The sequence below is a fragment of the Lissotriton vulgaris genome, chromosome 1_1 (genome assembly GCF_964263255.1).
Source record: "Lissotriton vulgaris chromosome 1_1, aLisVul1.2, whole genome shotgun sequence".
Taxonomy (NCBI): Eukaryota; Metazoa; Chordata; class Amphibia; order Caudata; family Salamandridae; genus Lissotriton; species Lissotriton vulgaris.
Genome location: NC_141685.1, coordinates 1,754,070,484 through 1,754,093,221, shown reverse-complemented (window position 1 = coordinate 1,754,093,221; position 22,738 = coordinate 1,754,070,484). Strand labels below are relative to the sequence as shown.

Sequence of the window (22,738 nt, the reverse complement as noted above, 5' to 3'; positions counted from 1 at the left end):
ATGTGAAAAAGTGAGTTGAGTAGAATCTGAAGGATGGTTTCTTTCTGCATTCAGGGGCTGTTTAATACAAAAGTGGTTTATTCACAAATGTTGATTTTTCTGGATACTTAATGGAGAGTCACATTGAAGTATTGTCAGCGACCGCTTGCTGTTTCTAAATATTGAAACATGCAGAGCTGCACTTTGACTATTATAGTGATGTAAAAGTGAAATGTATTTTAAATCCTTTTTTTATTTTCTAGGAATCTCGTAGGAATACTTTAATAAAGGACACCATGAGAGAACAGTGCATTCCAAATCTGGTGGAATCTTGGTACCAAATACTCCAGACTTCTCAACACACAAATTCAGAGGTGACCTGCCAGTGCCTTGAAGTGATAGGTGCTTATGTCTCTTGGATCGATTTAACTCTCATAGCTAATGACAGGTATGAATCTATGCTATGCCTAAGCATGAAGAAAGGGGATTTAGACAGAGAAATGAGGGAAGAAATGATGTAGAGATCAGGTTACTAAATGGCATGTGAATTTTAAGCAGGCACAAGTTATAATGCTATTCCACGCAAAGTACCCAGGAAATCAAACTGAGCCTTCTGTGCCTAAAATTTACACTCCTTTTTCATTGTTTGAGTTGTGTTTACAACACACACGAGCTTCGATTAAGTACCTATGAAAATACATATTAAACGTCAAAACATCGGGAAAGCAATCCTACATCTCGAACGTTGCTAAGATAGCTGTTGAGTTGCAGTGTTGCTCCTCAATTGATATTTCACCAGAAGAGAACTAAAAGTATGTATGTAGGTGTATATATATTATGTATTCGTATGTATGTATATTATTTTTTTTTTTTTTTAAATATAAAGTGTGTAGGCCATTGCTCACTTGTGATCCATCTGATCCAAAATGTAGTTGCCAGGTGACCTCATTTAAAACTTTCTCCAAAGTCTCTAAATTCACAGTAATCAAAGTCTAGCAATTACACAACTACAACAATCCATATATCCACTCCCCATATGGAGAATAAGGTCTACCATAAATATCTCTTTAACCCATGATAAAACATCTCTTTGGAATTTGGACACTGCCCTCCTAATTACAGTAAGTGGTGGTAGTTATTTTAGTAATGGTCAGTGTGTCCGATTGGATCCTCGTAAGTTAGAGCTTTACATCCATTAAAGATTGAAAACCTTCAAATTTCATTGGTCTCCCCAATGAGTCATGAAGCCTTTCGCAAAAATTGTTGACTGTTCTACATTAATACAAGTTACTAATAGTTGTATGTAGAACGTTGTTGAGTCTAACACATTTTAGGTAAATTGTCTGCACATAGCTAAGTCTGATATTTGCTTAAATTCTGTCAATATTCCCCTATGTTTCATTTTAACATTTAGGAAAAGGCTTTGGCTGCCACTGTTTTTTTTAAACTACTTTTTATTAATAAAACCTGGGAAAGCTAAACAAAGCCAGTCAAAGGCAATTCCATGACACAACACATTACAACACACAGAGATGGGGTCTCTGTAGCCCCTCTAGCCAGAATCCCCACAGGTCAGTGGCAAACAAAGGTCATGGCAGGAATCTTTCAAAACCAGGGTGTGACCATGTCCCGAACAGCCCAGCGGATCTCCGTCCACCGTTGTGGGGCGAAGATACAATTTCTGCAGGAGGTTTATCACACACTTGGGCATTGTCTCTTGAGTCATTCCATGGACCCTACACTTTGGTTAACTCTTGGGGACGTCCACCAGCCCAGTTGGTAGTCTTTTCCATTCTCATGCACCAATCAATGTTTTGTATCCAGTGTTCCCCCCCCCCCCAGGAATCTTTCCACAACCCCACAATTGAACATTGCCCATATTCACCATCATCAAGCAACATTGCAGAACAACAGTGCATATTTGGGAGATGTTTGGTCACTCCTAGTAATCAGGGCCCCTAAAATTGGTTGGTCTACAATTCACTTATTCCCCTATCATGTACGACATTAGCTGCCCTGCTTCAAAATGGTTTTGATTATGGGGCACTCCCACAGGGTGTGGACCAAAGAGGCCGACATATGGCATCCCCAAAGACATTTATCACTGTCCACTCTTCCCAACTTGTGTAATCTTATTCTGGTAAAGTAGGCCCTGTGCAGAGCAAGAGCCTGATCAAATTTGGCCTCTCTGTGGTAGCTACAGGTTTCTCCCTAGTCAGTGTTATCTAGTGTTCTGAGCGCCACTTCCTACTTTTTTCTAAGGATTTGAAGGGGGCCATGGCTGTTAGTTAGCAGTGTCCTGTAGATTTGAGAAACCGCATGTTTCAGAAGTGGTGCCGCCAAGAGTTTAAATTCCAAAAGGGGCACGTCGTTAACAGAGGTAAGGAGGGGTCCATATTGGGCGAGGGTGTGTTTAAGCTGCAAATAACTGAAACTCTGGGTGTCATGGAACTTGTATTGTTGCTGGATTTCCTCAAATTACAGCAGGTTTGCAAGACCCCGGATATCCCCCAGCTTGGAGTTGAACAGGAGACCCCAATTTTTAAAGCCCTGCAGCCTAGTCCGATCCGGCATTAGGGCAGAGTCCTACAGTAGTGTTTCTAATGTAATTTTGCAAGCCATCCCAGTGCTAAAACGTCCTCTTACCAGATTTGATGGACTGTTTGCGTTGGAGTAGGCTGCCAATTCCAGCCGCCCCACCATATAGTTCCCTGGTATTCCCCCTGGCTGTCATGGCTCTCTTGTCCCCTTGCAGTAAAAGGTTTCTATGGGCCGCCACTGTTGGTTTTACTTGCTGATGTCAAGGGCTTTTGGAAGGGACTTGAAATATGAATTCTTCCAATTTTCATGAAATTCTTAGTACGTTTGTTAATTTGGTTCTGGAAACTTGTAATGGGCCCTTTTAGAGTTTAGATGCATGGCCCTTAACAATACTTCTTCGAAAACTGTTTTACTGATATCCGTGTTTTCAGCCTAAATGGGTAAGGATTGCCCTTTGATTTCTTCTGACACCTTCCTTTTAAGTTGGTGGTTTTGACTTTTCATTCCTAAGTGAGGATTCCCAGTTCCATCTTAATCAAACTGTATCTATTGATCTGATTTCCTTAGGTTTTCATAAATGTTTCAGGTGCATGTTATAAAAACTTTCATTTTTGACTAGATAAAGCAGACTAACTTCAATTTGAATGTCTTTTATGGATTCCAGCCAGTGATAGGAAACCCATCTAACCATGGATTGTACATTACATAAGGGAGTGTTACGTATCGTCCAAGAGAAGGCCTATCTTGCCAGAGGGAATCCACCCGTTTTTACTTTCCTGTGGAGATCTGTATAGATGGCTGATTGGTGACTTTGTACATATGAACCCCATTTTACAGATCTCATATAATCAGAAATGCCATATTTGGCAGAGCAGTTTTGCAAAATCAGTGTAATGCATCTCCATCCTACAAAGAGGCTTCCGTTCCTGTTATTGTACTGCTTTGATGTTTCTTTATTTCAAAAGTGTTTTGATCCGTACCATTGTATGGTCTGGCTAGGTTACTTCCATTGGTAAACTGTAACACCAATTGAAGTGTTCTCGCACCTTGCCATCTTTTCCCATCCGTTATGGAGCTTTGATCCTTCAGCTGCAGTTTGAGAAAAAAGGAGGCCTTTTGAGGAAAGGTCTAGAGGGCTTTGCTGTTGGCTGAATCGATAGGTCAAGTAGCAATAGTGTTCAAAAAGAATGTATGAAGGCCCATTAAATCATCACAAAAAGTTATCTTTTACCTGATGTTTCTGACACCAGTGTTATTACAAGTGATACAGGTCTATGGCTGTTTTCTTTGGAGATCGGAATTTTGTCTTCACAAGTCCTATGTAACTATTCTCTCCCACTTTTCACTGATATCAGTCACCTCATGAGATGATACCTGGTAAGTGCTAAACTAATGTGTCAGGAGTTGGGAAATGCAATTCAAAAGATGCATATTTATTTGAATTTTTATGTTAAAGTTGATCGGAGAAAAAGGCTAAAAATAAAAAACAAACCACCCGTAGATCGCAACACATGGTTTGATTTTGGAACATTGTGAATTGATAATAAATAGTTTTGCAAAGCTAACTTGTAAGCAAGTTTAAAAGTAGGTCAGTATGACCAGTATAGTGTCCCCAGATCATTTCTCTGTCCAATATTCATCTCTACCTTCAATCACATTGCTATAACATAATGTAATCTAAGACAGGCTTTTGTATTAGATGCAGTGAGAATAAAATGAAGTGCGATATGTTAAAGCAAATAGGGTAGCATTAAATCAACCAATACTTACAAAGCGCAGGCTATCACCCTTGAGGGTATCCAGGTGCTGGGTTGCTGGGCTTAGTCGAAAAGCCATGTCTTGAGTCTCTTCCTGAAGTCAGTCAGTGAGGGTGATGCTCTGAGGTGAAGGTGGAGGGCGTTACAGGACCTGGTGGTGAAGTGGGAGGAGGAGCGTCTTCCACTGGGGCTACGGCGGATGTGCGGGGTCTGTGCAAGGGCGAGGGAGGTGAAGCGAAGGTTTCTGGATGGTTGGTGGACGTTCAGGAGGTGGTACATTTATGCTGGTCCTTGGTCGTGTAGGGCTTTGTAGGCATGTGTCAGTAACTTGATTTGGAGTCTTTTCTGGATAGGGATCTAGTGGAGTTTCCTCAGGTGTCGGTTGACGTGAGTCCATTTGGGCAGGTTGAGGATCAGTCTGGCACTGAGTTCTGTATCATCTGGAGCCTAATAATGAGATCATGGTGGCTTCTGTGTGCAGTGCGTTGCCGTAGTTCAGACGACTGGTAGTTAAGGCTTGCATGACTGTGTACCAACTGTCTTGTTTGTTGGATCTGCATGTTTTGGCTGGTTTGATGGGGGCAACTCGGTCATCGGTGTTGTTGGTGATCTACGTGTTGAAGTTCTGGACTGCTTGTTCCAGATTGGTTGTGGCATTGGGCTGAGTCGTGTTGAGGGCGTCCATGCTTTGGGTCTGTGTCACTTTGCTCCAGCTGCAGAAGGAGGAGTGTTGTAATGGTTAGTTCCCCTCTTCTTTCTTCACATCAATGCTCTCTCTCTGTTCAGCCTGCATGGCAGGAGAATGATGTATGATGTCATAGAATGTTGGTGTGTGGACTGGTGGAGAGCGTCAGTTGGAGGATGAGAGGCTGAGCAGAGGGAGACTGCTCCTGGTGGGGCTGTACACCTATACTTCTATCTTATTTACCATCCTACCTTCATCTTCTACAACTATAACTGAAACTAATAAAGGAACTACTTGGAACTACCACCTGGTCTACACTTTGGATTCCTTATCCACAACATTTTGGTGACGGGGATGGGATGGACTGTGGCAATCACCTCTGATCTCCGGTTAAAAGAAAAAATCTGGCACGCCCGGGCTGGAGGCTGACCGGTGTCAAGGTCACTGGTGGGGCTGGGGTGCCAGTTTCTTTAAGTAGTACATGAATAGTCACGTAGATGCTTGAAGCTTGTAATTCATAAGTTGTAGTTCCATTAGTAAAGTTTGTAGATGCACTTTCAATGTTTCTTGTCAAATAAAATTCAAAATCTGGAGTTGGTGGGGTTATTGGCATTACGCAGTGATCCTGCGATGGTGAAGTGGACAATGGCGTGATCGGTCCAAGTGAGTTCTGTGGCATGGCTGTATTTGACTCTGTTGCTGGACATGAAGATGGGGTATAGAGTGTGTCCTGCTTTGTGTGTGGGGGTCTGTACCCAGCTAGGTGAGGCCGATATTAGCCATTCGTTCCAGTAGTTAGGTGGAGTTGGTGTCTTTGGGGTCGTCCAGAGGGAAGTTGAGGTTTGCGAGGAGGATGTAGTATCTGGAATCGATGGCGTTTCGGGTGATGAAGTCTGTGATGGCGTTGGCGTGGCTGGTTCGTGGTCCTGAGGGGGTCTGTAGGCGAGGGTGCCTTTAGTTGTTTTGTCATCTGTGTTGAGTTGGAAATTGAGATGTTTAAGTATCAGTGTGGTGTCGTCTTTGGTGGCGGTGCAACGGATTGTTACTTTGAGGATTAGGGCAATGCCCCCTTGGAGTTTGTTGGTGCAGTCGTGGTTTGTCATCTTGCAGCCGTTGGGCGTTGTGTGGCCATGCCGGGGTGGAAGAGGGGTTGATCCAGGTCTCTGTGATGAAAGTTGCATCAGGGGCTAGGGTGGAGAGGGTGTCCCACTCATCGGTGGCGTGTGTGCAGAGATCTCGCATTGATCAGGAGGGATTTTAGTAGTTCAATGGTAGTTCCGGTCGGCGGAATTAGAATGGCACAGATTTCTGTGAGAGCGGGAGGTGCTACGTTGCTGGTGAAGAGGCCGCAGTGGCAGGTGAATGGTTCTGCTGTAGAACGAGATGATGCGAGGCAGCAGTTGTTGCGGCGTCCGAGGTCCAGGGCTTGGAGATCTGCAGTGGAGTACCTTTGGGTGCCTGGAAGGCTAGGGTTCCTGGTGCTAGGCACAGACGGGCTAGCCTTTGGCACGCCCCCGCTACAGTCTCCCTTAGGTAGGTCCTGGGAGGGGTGTTGGGGACGTGGGTAGCAAGTGGCGGGAAACCGTGCCAGTCCGGCTAAGGAAAGGCAGAAAAATAGACTAAATACTAAAACTAAATGAACTTAATAACTAAATAGGAATACAATAAAACAAAACAAAAACTGACTGTCAAGACTAGCTACCCAGGACTAACCCGCACAGAGCAGGATTAACTTACAGCAGTCCAGAGGGCGGAGGCGCACGGAGGAGGAGGCAACTGACAAGCAGCGATGGGGAGCTGGGGAGTCTTGGAGAAGACTAGCTTTTTTTAAAATTCCTTGATAATTAAAAGTTTAACCCCTTCGAGGCTGATGACGAGCTGAGCTCGGCATCAGCCACGGGGGGCGTGTGCGGATGACGAGCTGAGCTCGTCATCTAACGCGGCTTTTAGAAAAAAGCCGCGTAGCGCGAAAATAACCGCCGCAGCGATGCGGTTAAAGTAACTAAATGGATATAAGAATGTGCTAACTTATGTGGAAAGACAAGAGATAGAGATATGTCCAACAAGCCTTTTCTTTTGCATTGCTTCTTTTTAATATCAAACGTGGAGGCAGGATCAGTTACAAGCCATTGTTTTTATTTTCATTTGACTTTTTTTATGGCCGGTATGTAGTCATTGTTATAAACTTCTAGGTTTCACACAATCTGTATTAAATACCTAGCTCACGTGCAAATCTGTTCAACAAATATTTCAAGTACTTAAGTGACTCACTAAAAACAGAATCTTTGGTATGCTTTATTTGCAGGTTTATTAATATGCTGTTAAGTCACATGTCCATAGAAGTTCTACGTGAAGAAGCGTGCGACTGCTTGTTTGAAATTGTAAATAAGGGAATGGATCCAATTGATAAAACCAAATTGGTGGAGTCTTTGTGTCGAGTGATGGAGTCATCTGGTTTCTTCAGCATTGATCAGGTTAGTTTGATACATTTCTCAGCCTAACAATGCAAAAAGTCACTCACTCCCTTTTCTTCAAGACCTCAGAATTTTATGAAATTGATATGAAGAGGTTGCTGAAAGTGCATATGCAGGACTGGATTCCTTTGGACAACATATAGGGAAAACTCCCTTTCAGAGCCCTAGGTTGTGATGATTTGATGCAGATCTCAGGTCGGAAACAGTGCCACAATGTGGAGCAAGCGATGGGGGATGTTTTTTTCTGTTTCAAGGTTACATGGCAGATGCTTCTTATGATACTTTCTATAACTATTAAAATAAACATAGGTCATGATTGTTTCCTCTGTTAAACCGGACACAGGCTGGACAGGACAACACTAAGCTCTCTCCACAACCTTAGTAGGACACTGCCACAAAAAATACGTAGTTCTCAACCCATACCTCTTGGCATTATTCCTTGCTGGGGCTTGGTCAGTGAACCCTAACTTAAAAATGTCCAATTTTGCTTTCAGACAAGTATGATTGAGAAGGGTTGTGATGTGCTTTGTGACGTTTCTAAAGCTGTCATTGATTTCTACAACGGTAAAACTCTATATTTTGTGCATAATGTATTGATGTAGTAATTGTTATTCTGCACTTGTTTCTTAGTACACTGACATACTATGTAGTACTCACATGCTCCAAATAGTTTTCTGCTCTGGCCTTCCTTCACCTTCCTAGATTCCTATTCTTCTTGTGTCTTGCTTACTTCTGTGAACCTCATATTTAAAGGTAGCTATTGTGTTGCAGGAGGAAGATGTGGATTTTCTAGCCAGGTTTTCCAAACTTGTGAACGGAATGGGACAATCACTGATAATTAGTTGGACTAAACTGATTAAAAATGGTGATCTGAAGAGTGCACAGGAAACCCTACATAGTATTGAAAGTAAAGTGCCCCTCATGCTGCGTTTGCTTGTACATGAAGACGATGACATCTCTACCAACATAATTGGTTTTTGTTACGATTACCTGCAGATCTTGAAGCAAGTATGTTTTAATTTTTTTAAACCAAGGCGAAGAAAAATGTTACAAATAGTTATCTTTTACTGATAGTAACTGTTTTAGCATCTTTTAATTTTCTCTTCCTTAATAATGCTTGCCTGTCATCAGTATTGTATAACATATTTTGAAAACCACATTGTATATTTATTTTGTTTACATTTTCATTATCCATACATGAATGTGACAACAAAGCCTATACACATTTACCATTAGGTGTCATTCTTTAGCACAATAAAGTTATTTTAATGAATAGCGATGATGTGGGTTCAATAAATTAACATAATGTGGGTTCACACTGTTGAAAAATGTGTGTGTGTCAGAAGTTTGGCTGTGACTTGGTGTGATGCCTTATCACTGGTTTTGAGCTGGAATGCATCTAGCTGCTGCGAAGTTAGTACTGAGAAAATTGGATATTTTTAATGTGGGGCTTTGAAAATATCTGAAAGAATCTATGTTTGGCTCTTGTAACCGTTATTGAAGAATATTTTGGATTTAAGTGACTTTTGCACCAAATATATCTTGTTGTGCTTTCTCCACTTCCTAACACGCGTATAAAAGCTTCCAAAAAGATCTGAATCCTTAAGACTTTCCATACCAAGTGTGGGTGGTACTCGTGGTAATAGCACCTCCTACCTGTATATCGCCAACAATCACACCCAATTCCTGTTTTCTTCCTCCACGCATGTAGGACTCCAGGCTTTGATTCTATGGTGTGGTACCTTTGCTTCATTTGCTGTCTCCCTTTCCTGGAAAGTGTATTTTTGATTCACAGTAGGTAATAATAGACGAATTTGCCTTCCTCTGTTGCACATGTTCGTACTGTCTGGTTCTAGGCAGTTTATCGAATGCGAGTGCCAATGGATGACCCACACAAATCGTGCATTTTTCATATTCTGACTCCATCATCTGCTGAGTGCTGTAACTCATTTGTGGATTTGAAGAGCTCACTCCTGTTAGTGCCCGAGTAGTGACCTTTAATGGAGGATCCCTTCGGCTTCCAAGCAGGAAGTAAGTGAACTAGCTAAAAGGAATTCGGCACCAGCCCATTGAGAGTTGGCAACTCTTATTGCTGCTAGTAGGAGATCACTGTTCTTGGACTCTGCACGTCACAATCAAGAGGGAACCCTCGCATGTTCTTTGTATTCATCAGTGAAAACGCACCATGTTGGAATCGTTGGGTTCCCAATGTCCCAGATGTTCTTTAGAAATTTTATCGGATGCCAAAGGTACCTCAAATGGGAGAGCATGCTTCAAATCTCAACCATACAGACATGGAGCATTTGGGATGCTTCCGGATGCTTCCGGATCCCTGAGCCAAATGCCAAAGATGCATATCAAACATAATCAGTATTGTTTTGCAGCGTGAATCTTTTCTGGGTTCACATGCTGTGCTTTATTTTGCCATTTAGTGGTTGGCTACGAAATTGTGCACTCTTTTGTAGCTGGTGGGCGTAGATGGACCCTATTTGATGCTTCTTCTGATGTTGTACTGCTTTCTCCAGAAGCTCCCACCTTATTTATTTATTTGAAGAGTTTTATATAGCGCTGGCTAGCCCTGGAGGTATCGGAGCGCTTTACATGAGGGACATTGAGTTACAAGATACAAATTACATCTGTTACAAGATCATAGTAAAAACACAGGCAGAAAACTATTTTAAAGTCGTTCGTCGGAGGGAGGGGGAGGAAGGACAGACAGCTGGAATACCAGGAGAACTGTACCCAATATCCGGCTGGGTAGGTGACGGCTGAGGGGAAAAACTAGAGCCAATCTCCTCTAGAGCTGTCTAGCTGCTCCACCAGGCACCAGCCATGTTGCTCAGGTCTCCGAGGTCAGGGATAACAAGAATACCAGTTTTGCATGGTTACATTTACTTACAGTTGCATAGACAAACATAAAGGACAAGTCTCCAATGGAGGATGGATGAAAATGGGGAGGGGAGTAGAAACAGGGGGATGGGAAGCAGATTCTTCCTGGCAGACCGGCAGGGGAAGACAGGTACCTCATGGGAGCCCAAAAAGATTGGAGTAAGCTGACCCAAACCCAGGGGGGGTCACATAGTCACTAAGTCCAGTGCTAAATTCAATCACTGCGTTTGGTCATCTCGGTAATTTGGGGGACCTCAAGGTGGGGGTGAAAATAAGGGAGCCTCATTAGTGTCCATTAATGTCTGGTGGAGAGCGAGCATCCCAGAGGTGGCCATCCAGGGGCAATGGACAGGCAGGCGACTAAAGGCGTGGACCGGCGGCAAGCAGTGATCCAGGAATCGGACGAGGCCAACAAGATGGTGGGCCCAGGGTAAGAGTCACAACAACCTCGACACAAAATGGCAGCTCCCAGATCAACAGAAAATGCAAGCCAAAGAACAGCTCCAACCTCCCCCACAACCAAGCACATCCTGTGTAGTCTATTATGTGCACCATCTTCACCACCACGTTCACGTGGCCCCTAGGACCAGCGTTGATGCCCTCCCCACCAGGCCATACAACCAGCCATCACCGACGTGGGGGAGGCAGTCTTCAGCGCCCACAGACTCAGTCAGCTGCTCCACGTCACATAGCAGCCCATGCAGCAATACCCCGGCAGCACATCCAGCGGGCATCAAGTACTGCTCGGTCCCTCCTCACCTTCCCAGCAGCTCCAACACGGTCACCACACTCCACATCGCACAGCAGGCGAAGGCCCCCAGTCAGTGCCAGCTTCTCACAGAGTCAGCCCGCCTCAGCTCCAGCTCCTCTAGTGCCAGCAGCAGTCGCTACGCCCACAGCCAGGATCACACACACAACTCCGGTCAGGAGGAAGAGGGGGCTCACCGCTCACCTCTGCTTTCATGAACGGGTCCGGCAGCCCTGACGTGGCTGCAGCTTCTTTTTGCGACCGTCCCCCACTAGCGCACGGAGGCTCCCGTACTCCTGTCATACGTTGGCCGCAGCCAGAGTGTTCTTGCCTGGCGCCCTCACCACACCAGCACCAACCGCTTCCGGTATCGGCAGGGGGGGTCGCGGTCTGCCCCAGCCAGAGACCGCCCGTGCCCTCACAGGGCCCCTGCAGCCTCGCCGATTATGCCAGCCGCCATCTTGCAGCTGCAAAGCGCCCTCAGAACTTCGGTGTCGGTCACAATCTACAGGCCCAGGAGAGCTGCCTGCACATCGCTCCTGGGACCAGGAAGATCACTGCAGCGTTCTCTGTCCAATTCCGCTGCATATATCCACGGATGGGCCGCTGTGGATGGGATTGTAAGCGGATGAGCAGACTCGCTGGCAGAGCGGCTTCAGCAAGCAGCCATCTTACCACCGCCACGTCATGTCATCATTGCGTCTGGATGCCTACTAAAGGATCTCCAATAACAGGAAGAAGTTTGCCGAAAAGTTCACCGAAATCAGATGACAACATTGGCAAAGAGGTACAGTAGAAGTCAGGAGAATGAATATGCCTGTTTACAGGGCTCCCTGTGCGGCTTAATCCAGAACACCCCATTCCGGTTCTGCAAGAATTGGCACCACAAGTTCTCACAGGGACAAACACCCGATCTGCAACTTCTGTCTGCCTGGAGGTCACTGAAGCGAAGATTGCAGCGCCTGCTCCGTGTTCACATCAAAAACAGTGAGAGTGAGTGAGAGAGAGAGTGATAGAGAGAGTGTGAGAGAGCGAGAATAAAAAGCCCATCACAACATGCAGGGGCAAAAGATGTCTCCAAACCTAAGAGACATGGATCTCTCAAGTGAAAAGGAGAAAGTCGACGAAGAAGCCGAGGGTGAAACAGTTGACACAGACTCACAGATCTTCGACGTATAAAGCCAGCCGGCCAAAAAGATAAAGAGATCAGAGGTAAGAGACTAATTGTACTTGAAGAAAATGCCTGAGTCACGAAAAACGGTCTCAAGAGCGCCGAAGCACTCGCCATCCGGAGGCAGCCTGAGACAAGGAGCCCCTAGGATCTCTCGAAGGACACACTGCAGGAGGAAACACTCCTGAAGAATCCAAGTCGTCAAAGGACGGAGCAATAACATGTCGTCTAAATCAACTGGTCCCGATCAGAACATCGAAGCTTGATGACTGAAAAATCTTCGAAAGACTCTGCGACCCGAAGAGAAAAGCAGCAAGTAATCGAGAAGAAGAGGCTTCACAAAGCCGACATGGTTGCTCTTTTACATATAAAGGACTTTGATGAAAGTCTAAAGGGTTTTTGGATAGCTCCTAAAACTTCCACGCCTCAGGACCAGAGCGAGAAAGAAGTTGAGGAAATTGATCCAGCATATATAAAGGGCGCAGAACCTGCTGAGTTGGTTATAAAATCAACAGCACAGATGAGGGCCAACATCCCATTCCAACATCCATCCTACATCAGGCCTGCTTCCAGACAAGGAGAGCAAAAGGATGGACCTTATGTTTCGAAAGTTTGAATGTAGTGCAGCTACTGAACTGACAATGCCATCAACACTTCGAGGAGATGGTAGAACATATGAAGCACCTCCCTGAACAATACAGACAAGCATTTACAATGCAATGGTCTCTGCAATATTATAGGTAGAGCTATTGGCATTGCTCATAATTTTTTTTTTTATCCCTAAATAAATGGCATTGTCATTTCTATTGGCAATAGCTGAATTGTTTGCATATGTGAGACCTATAGCATTAGCAGAGAGAGAGTGAGGTAGTGAGAGAGAGAGTGAGGTAGAGAGAGAGTGAGGTAGTGAGATAGAGAGAGTGAGGTATTGAAAGAGAGTGAAAGTGAGTTAGTAAGATAGAAAGATAGCGAGGGAGTGAGATAGAGAGTGAGTGAGGTAGTGAGTTAGAGAGATAGTGAAGTGATGTAGTGAGATAGAGAGTGAGGTAGTGAGGTTTTGAGAGAGAGAAGTTGTGAGGTAGTGAGATAGATAGAGTGGAGTAGGGAGGTAGAGAGAGTGATGTAGTGAGAGAGAACGGAAACATTGCACACATCTGAAGCACCCATCAGAAGCACACATCAGAAGCACTGCACACATCGGAAGCACCCATCAGATGCACGGAAGCCCTGCACACATCGGAAGCACCCATCAGATGCACGGAAGCCCTGCACACATCGGAAGCACCCATAAATAGAACGGAAGCACTGCATGCATCAGAAGCACTGCACACATTGGAAGCACCCGTAAGAAGAATGGAAGCACTGCACACATCGGAAGCACACATCAGAAGCACAGAAGTACTGCACACATCGGAAGCACCCATCAGAAGCACCCATCAGAAGCACTGCACACATCGGAAGCACCCATCAGATGCACGGAAGCCCTGCACACATCGGAAGCACCCATAAATAGAACGGAAGCACTGCATGCATCAGAAGCACTACACACATTGGAAGCACCCGTAAGAAGAATGGAAGCACTGCACACATCGGAAGCACACATCAGAAGCACAGAAGTACTGCACCCATCGGAAGCACCCATCAGAAGCACCCATCAGAAGCACCCATCAGAAGCACATTCTCTGCATTATTAAAGGTAGAGCTATTGGCATTGCTCATGTCATTTTTTTTTTAAATCATAAATAAATGGCATTGTCATTTACAATGCCAGTAGCTGAATCGCTTGCAAATGCATGACCTCTTGCATTTACACCCGCAGAGCCACACACACAAAGCCACCCACACACACATACAGAGCCACCCACACAGAGCCACTCACATAGAGCCACACACACATACAGAGCCACCTACACAGTCACCCTCACACAGACAGAGCCACACACACATAGAGCCACCTACAAGAAAACTATCCACACAGAGCGCCACACACAGCTAGACACACACACACAGAGTCACCCACCCACACACACACAGAGCCACCCACACACACACACACAGAGCCACCCACACACACAGAGCCACCCACCCACACACACACAGCCACCCACACACACAGAGCCACCCACCCACACACACAGAGCCACCCACAAACACACACAGAGCCACCCACAAACACACACAGAGCCACCCACAAACACACACAGAGCCACCCACAAACACACACAGAGCCACCCCCCCACACACACACAGAGCCACCCACACACACACACAGAGCCACCCACACACACACACACACACACAGAGCCACCCACAAACACACACAGAGCCACCCACAAACACACACAGAGCCACCCCCACACACACACACAGAGCCACCCACACACACACACAGAGCCACCCACACACACACACACACACACAGAGCCACCCACACACACACAGAGCCACCCACACGCACACAGAGCCACCCACACGCACACAGAGCCACCCACACGCACACAGAGCCACCCACACACACACAGATCCACCCACACACACACACACAGAGCCACCCCCACACACACAGAGCCACCCCCACACACACAGAGCCACCCCCACACACACAGAGCCACCCACACACACACACAGAGCCACCCACACATAAGAGTCTCACCTATAACTGAGTCTGCTTCTTGGAAAGCGGGGAAGAGGCGACCCTTTGATACAGACTCCAGCAGTTGGTGTCTGTAAGGGGCAGATCCCACATTCCTTTCCATGCACTCACACTTCTAACTGCTCCTAAATGTCTGTGGAGGGCATGCCTGGTGGAGGGATGTAGAGGGAAAATGTTGCCTTCCTGGTGGCATTGGCCCCTTTCTGAAATGGATTGCTTGTGGTTCCCAGACACTTCACAGCTGATGACCTATCCACATGTCTACAGTCTGCAAATGAGCGCTCGCTCCTTGCTGATGGATACAATATATTAAAGTTGTCAATTCCTCCGTCTCAAAAAAAAGAGACGTGATCAAAAAATTAACTAAGGACAGTTTCATTAAACTTTAATCTCCACTTACATAACTCCTGCATTTGTCTCTAGGGCTGGGATATAGAGGGTCGGCAACAGGTGGCTTTAAAATGTGGGGTTATTTCTTTCCTTTATATCCTAGTTATAGACTTTTGAGGAGATCCCAATTGTTCGGAAACAGGAATTTAACTAAAATCAATTCAGGAATATGAGCGCTGAGGCAAAACTGCACTCCGGGTTTTTCTTGACTCGTATATATTTCACTAGGAAAATATGGCAAAATGTGTGTTAGAAAAGTGCTACAATCGGGTAATAACCTGTGGAAATTGGTGTGAAATGATCCCTTATGAACCTCAGACTCCCATGGAAATTTCGCCTTGGGTAAATTCCATTCCCCAAATTATTAGTTCTTGCCAGCTGACAATTCTGGCCTACTTCTAATGAAGGCCTCAAAGCACTAACTGTGCTTGCTTCTAGGAGCTAAGGACTTATATGTTTAGGTTCTCCACACCCAAAAACATTCTGTAAACAACTTGCAATGTTTGCATTTCTGGCAGCCTGTTGTTAAGCCCACTGGGTATCTAAAGGTTTCAGACATGCCATCCCCTCACACTTTTCTGCAGAGCGGACAGCTGGCCACACACCAGAGAACTTTATTATTCTTTAAAGGGCCCTCTGTGAGGGTAAGGTCAGCTATAGTAAGCAGGGTGGCCTGGTGATTTCAGTGCTCTCTGCTGAAACATGCAGTGATCTGCCGGCCACATTTCCAAACCTCAGCAAGGTCACTACTACCTCCATCCTTCCAAGGTCAGTAGATGGAGTACCATTAAATCAGCAAACACTAACACCAGTTATTTACAGCTCATAGAAACGCCTGTGTATGGAGTGATACATGAAAAATACGTATTTTTTAATACAATGGAGCGCAATAACCCCGTAATAGGTCTCATAGTACAGAATATCAATCAGCCCGTGTGTTATTGCAAAGGAGCTCGAGGAAGGACAGAGGAGAGACAGAGGCCAAGGTGGCCCCCGCAGACCCTTGGCAGCTGAGCCGGACCACTGGTAGAATCTTTCATATACCGAAGCAGCAGTCTCACCCGTGCTAATTTAAGATTTAGAATTTGTTTTTCATACTGCTTGCTCCCACCGCCTTATGGCTTCGTGGCACTATTGATAAAAGTTGTTTCAATGAAAGAACGAAATGCCACTCCCTTTATTGACCGTTAAAGGGTGAAACCGAAGCTGGACGCGTTCCATGCAGAGATCAGATCTTTGCAGCGCGCACAGGATGACTGCAGTTTACTTTACTTAGTATTTCAGAGGGAATATATAAGACCCCCTTCCTCTGGGTTCGGAGTCATTTCTTTTCCTAAAGACATAACAGAAGGGGACACCATTGGTACATGTCTGCAGGGCTGGGGCTGTGCTCAGCGGAGGTGGGCATGCCCTATAGGGACTGGGCGGAAACCACACTGAACGCCCGCACGTCTGTCAAGGTCGCTTTACTGATAGGCAGGAATAAGCCACATTTTATCAATATTGGCTCAATAAGCTGTTCAGACTATTCCGGCCTTCACTGCACTTAGAAACATATTTTTATCAAACACTACGGAAACCTCCTGGACAAATCGCCCTTTCATCCGTATAGGCTCAGTAATCACCAGTATTAATCTACTAATACCTTTTCTTCATGCCCAGTGCTCAGAAACGAAATGTGCATTTATTCTTGTCTGAACACACATAGATTTGTGCGAAACCACCTAAGCCTTCCCGGAGAAAGACAGACCAGCACATAACGGACGTACACCCGTCCTCAAAAAGCCCACACCCCACATTCCAGCACTGTGTAAGCGACCCCACAGGACCCGGTCTCCCCGCCCAAAGCCCGCAACCCATCCCCCGCACAGAAAGGCAGCTCCGACATCGAGAAAACATGGAAGGACCCAGGAAAAGGGAGAAGGAGGATTGGGGGGAGCGAGGGAATCACTCACCACGCGGAAAAACAGCGTCCGGGGGCACTGGAGGAGATACTGCTGCTGTAGGTGCCATGGCCGTCGAGCTCCTTCTCTGCCTGCTGCTGCGTCTGTCAGGGCAAGTCACCTCTGTCACCGCGCATCGTCAGCCGCCGTCCAGGCAAGTAGGGACCGGCCTGTAATTAGGGACCGGCCTGTAATCCGGTGGCACGAAAAACGGCACAAATGGGGGCAGAGGCAGAGGCTCGATGCTCACCTTCACTGCTGTGAAACAAAATGGCGGCCGGGAAGCTCTGAATTTTTCGGAATTGGGGGCGTGGTTTTGTTGTTCTGAGTGACAGACAACGTCACTGTCTAAAGAACGCAAAAAATCACGCCCCCAAATCCGAAAAAGACGGGGCTTCTTTGGAGGGATGGGTCTCTCCTCCAATGGCTGGCCTCCATTTAGGAAGCCAGCCAATGGTGGAGAGACAGGGCAGGGAGGCTGGACCTTCTGCGCTACTAAGAGTCATTAAATCTCCGGCCTACGACTGCGCAAGCGCAGCCTTTTAGGCCTTCGACCTAAAAATGGAATGCACACTTGGCTGAAAGTGGTAAGAACATCACCAACACATGCCTACAAACTGCAGTTAACGCAGCAGACACATAAAGCTGCCAAATGATGAATTGTTTCCAGTCCAGGGAGGACCTGGCTTGGCAGTTCGGGCTGGACTGTTCCCATGGGGCACAGGGTCAAGACTGATTTACGTATGGCTGGGTTCAAACTGAAATGGCATGGTGAGCAAAAAACCGATGGATTTAGACCCAGATCTCTGTACTGGGGTGAATGTATGACATTGTTCTGCATTGTGTCCATCAACTGTTGTTTTTGCCAAATGATGATGGAGAGGCACCTGCGCGCCTGGAGACGTACTGTGACCCGAGAATACTTTGGCAGCCTGCTCAGCAACCCCATACATTCGAATTGCCTAATCTCTACTGATGACTGATAACAATCCAGAAACACGTGTCTAGAGATGGCCAGCATAAATCTGCACCTACCTGGTGAAGCACTTGAGAGACTTTGCAAGTACACACACCTGGCAAACTGCATTTACCATGATGCCTAGGGGCGAACCTGCTGGGAGGTGAAGTAGTGTGATCCCACATTTGTTTTCTGTTTATTGTTCTGCATTCTGTCCATCAACTGTTGTTTTTGCATTTGTTACCCCGAGTGGGACGGGTATGCTAAGACGTGAGTCCCGTGCTCTCCATGCTGCTGGAATCAAGCTATCCTGGCTGATGAGGGCTGAAAGGCTGAAACCGGTCCTAGGATGCTTGTTTCCAGTCCAGGGAGGGCCTGGCTTGGCAGTTCGGGCTGGACTGTTCCCATGGGGCACAGGGTCAAGACTGATTTGAATATGGCTGGGTTCAAACTAGAATGGCATGGTGAGCAAAAAAAACGATGGATTTAGGCCCAGATCTCTGTACTGGGGTGAATGTATGACATTGTTCTGCATTCTGTCCATCAACTGTTTTTGCCAAATGATGATGGGCATCACCCTCTGACCCCATGCTTGGCTGAGAATTTCTGGTTTCAAGCCAGAAGTGCGTGCCAACATTCTTAATATCCCTTTTAACGTGGAGCAGTTGTGTAGGAGCGCAGTGGATGAAGCACTCAACCAACTAATGAAGGACAACAAAATGTGTGGGAGCCTTGCCGTTTCATGGAGGAATGTGAAGGGGGACAACACCAGGCAGCATCCAAGCTGGAACATCCCACCAGAGCTTCATGGGAGGCAACCAACCAGCCACCACTCAACAGAGCTGACAGTACCAACAGCAAGGTCACCAGTCCTTTCGGGGAAGGGCCTTTTGAATGAGTCAGCCACACAGACTAGGCTCAACCCCCACAAATAAGTGACTTGCCTTAGACCAGTTACCTATCACGACCACCACCAGTGAGAGGCTTAAACAAGGATCTAGTACCCCTGCCCACAGCACCAGTAGGAGGCAGAATTAAACACTTTCTTCAGTAGTGGAGGGAGATAACATCAGACAAATGGATACTGAACATAATACAGTTTGGATATTGCAGGTAAGTAGACAAAATGTAACCAGCAATGGGACCAAAAAAGAAGGTCCATTCCAAAGAAGAAAAACCTCGTCTCCTCAAGTAGTTAGAAGAATTGCTGGTCAAAAAAGCAATACAAAAAGTACCAAGACAAGAATTCAACACAGGAAATTACTCAACATATTTTCTAATTCCAAAAGATAGACGGTTCCCTACGACCAATTTTAGAACTCAGGTTTATAAAGACGCAGAAATTCAACATAACCACGTTGCAAGAGGTCGTACCACAGAGGATAAAAAGGGGATTACATGGCAACTATAGATTTAAAAGATGCCTACTTGCACATTCTAATGAATGCAAAGCACAAAAAGACCTCAGCTTTGTAATGAACAAGACTCACTACCAGTTCACAATACTGGTGTTTGGGATACTATCTGCACCAAGAGTGTTTACAAATTGTCTAGCAGCTCTAGCAGCAGACTTAACAAGACAGGGCATACATGTCTACCCTTACTTGGATGACGTTTAGTAAAAGCAAACTCGTACAGCAGGTGTAAAGAACATTTACAACAGGTAATGAGGAATCTATTCACATTGGTTTTCTCCGTAAACATGGGGAAGTAGTCTCCAGAATCAGAACTAGATAACTTATTTCTGGGGGCAAGGATCAACTCTATCCATGGAAGGTCTTTCCCAACGAAAAGAGAACACAAACACTATTGATGGAAACTCTCCTTTACCGGAAGGGGCAAGCTCTGTGATAGTAAAGACTGTGGGGCAATTATTAGGGAAGATGGCATCATGCATCCCTTTAATCCCATATGCAAGACTTCACATGAGACCAATACAGGAATGGTTACAGAATCAATGATCACAAGCTACATAGAGTTGGGAAGATCTAGTGGTTGTCGCACAAAAGGTATAAGAGGAGATAGTACGGTTGAACAGGTCACATATAACACAAGGGAGAACATATGCACTACCAACTCCTACTCCTAAAATTACAACAGGAGCCTCACATATGGGTTGAGGCGCTCACATGGTCACACTCGAGGTGCGAGCAGTCTGGAAGGAACAGGATGCTTTTAACAATATCAACATCTTTGAATGGAAAACCGCTTTCCTAGCCTTAATAGCCTAACTAGTAACATAACTACTATGTTTTATATCAACAAATGGGGGGAGACTCCAACTCTGCTCCTGTTGAAGTTAGCCCAAGAACTCTGGAAGGGGGCAGTTCAGAGGAAGATGGAAATCATAGCAGTTCGTCTGCCAGGGAAATACAATGTTAAGGCGGCCAGACTGAGCAGGCCAGCTTCATGCTCCCACACATCGGAACTAAACTAAAAGGTAATGCACTTCAGATAAATTGGTCGGGGACCTTCGCGTACTCTTTCCCCCCCCCCCGGCCCCCCCCTAGCCCCCCCCCTGGATACCACTGGTACACAGGGTGATCAATAAATGTAGAATAAGCTGGATGACATGAATACTTTTGCCCAACAGTGGGCAAGACATACATGGTTCTTGGAACTAATAGAACGGGCACAAGGAAACTTTCACGATTTAACAAATCAACAGCTCTGTTGACAAAGGAAAAACTGAGGGGTACTACACCCAGAACCAGAGGCTTTGAGCCTAGCAGCATGGCTCCTGAGGACTTAGAATTCAAACACCTAACGCTGCATGTAAACACAATCGCTGTGCAAAGAGAATCAAGAAATCGAACTGCAAGAAAATGTTATATGGCAGAGTAGAAGAGATATTTGCTTTGGTGACTTAATAAAGGACTGGCAGGGAAAAATACAAAGGACCAAACGGTGTTAAAATATCAAACACGTCCTCTAGAATGCAAGCTAACATATACAGCTTTAAAGGTACGTTTAGCAGCGCTAGTGGCTTACACAAGGTGCCATATTGGTAGAAGTTTTTTTCCCCCCACAGCACCAGTAATAAAGTGGTTCTTGGAGGGAGCCAAAAGAATAGCACCACCAAAAAAGGTACCTGAACCCACATGGAATCTAAATGTGGTACACACTCAGTTAATGAAGGCACCCGTTGAACCTTTGCACGAGGCTACATTACAAATGCTCACCTTGGAAACTGCATTCCTGGTGGCTATAACTTCTCTGCGCAAGGCGAGTGAATTGCAGGCCCTCTCGGTACAAGAGACATACTTTCTGGTTCACAAACACAGGATTGACATTAGCACAGACCCACAGTTAATGGCAAAAGTTTTCACATGAATCAAAGTATTCGAATTCTACGTTTTTTCCCAAAACCAAAGATGCTTGCATAAAGAACGTTGGGCACATTTGAGTCGAGACGAGCCATAATGCACTACATTGGAAAGTCAAAGCACACCAGAAAGACTAAGCAACTATTTGTTTCATTTGCAAACAGTTTCCGGGGAAGACCAGTAACTAAAAACACAATCGCCGGATAATTAGCACAGACTATTCAGCTGTGCCACACTTAATGCTGGAGGAAAATTTAGTTCAGCACCTAGAGCACATTCGACAAGAAAGAAAGGAGCAACCATTACCTTCTAGCAAATACACCATTGCAGAAAATGTGTACGGCAGAAACATGGTGATCTGTGCACACGTTTAAAAGACACTACTGTCTAGACATGCATGCTGGACACACAAGTGCCCCACCCACCTCCACCAAGAAGATGAAAAGAAGGAACAACCTACCAAAAAAAAAAAAAAATCTGAAGATGGGGACCAAAGGTGGGAGCTTCCGGAGAAAGCATTGCGATGTCACAAGAGTCACCAAATGGGGGTCCGTCGACGCCCACCAACAACAAAGAACAATAATAGAAGAAAAACTACAAAAGAGTGGAGAATTCCAGACCCAACCAGTAGAGGGAGGAATAATGCGCAGCATGTAAATACAAAAAGCTCAAATAGCAAAACCACACTCACAGGTAAGAAACTATAAATTTATAGATTATCTTGTTTACCTCCTGTAGCTTCTCTGTGTTTAATGGAAGTTGGTACTTTTCCAATGTCTTCATCAGAAGAGTAAGCGGTGGAGATTCGCCCTCGATGCTGACAGCTATGAGACTTATCAAGGTCCATGAACATGACTATGTGAACATTTGGTTAATCTCCACGCAGCAGGTCGCACAATTTAACAAAGACATATTTCTATGACTGTCCACTGTACAAGAAAATACAACTTAGGGCGTAACATTACGAAGTTAGAAAGGTGAAATTAATCCCAGGAACACTCCGTCGTGATTACCATACTTAATAGGATTCCAATTTTCAACACCACAAATTTCATCCTTTGATGAATAAGATCCTCCCGACCATTACACCCGACAAGAAATTTTATTGCCTTGAAAAAGCCTCAGAGTAGGCGAAACACGTGTCGGCGGTGCAAAGCTGGAAAACTTTTAATGTGTTTGAAAATAAAGATTTTGAAGTACAACGACTGTTTTGGATCCATATTT

General features: G+C 45.5%; 1 protein-coding gene across 1 annotated transcript in view; it reads left to right on the top strand.

Annotated features, from left to right (window-relative positions):
* XPOT (exportin for tRNA) overlaps positions 1-22,738 on the top strand; it is a 566,463-nt gene that overhangs the window by 198,475 nt on the left and 345,250 nt on the right. The window contains exons 7-9 of the mRNA XM_086919056.1: positions 243-427; positions 7,268-7,436; positions 8,208-8,444. Of these exons, the coding sequence (XP_086775182.1) occupies positions 243-427; positions 7,268-7,436; positions 8,208-8,444 (591 nt within the window). The remainder of the gene's footprint in view (positions 1-242; positions 428-7,267; positions 7,437-8,207; positions 8,445-22,738) is intronic.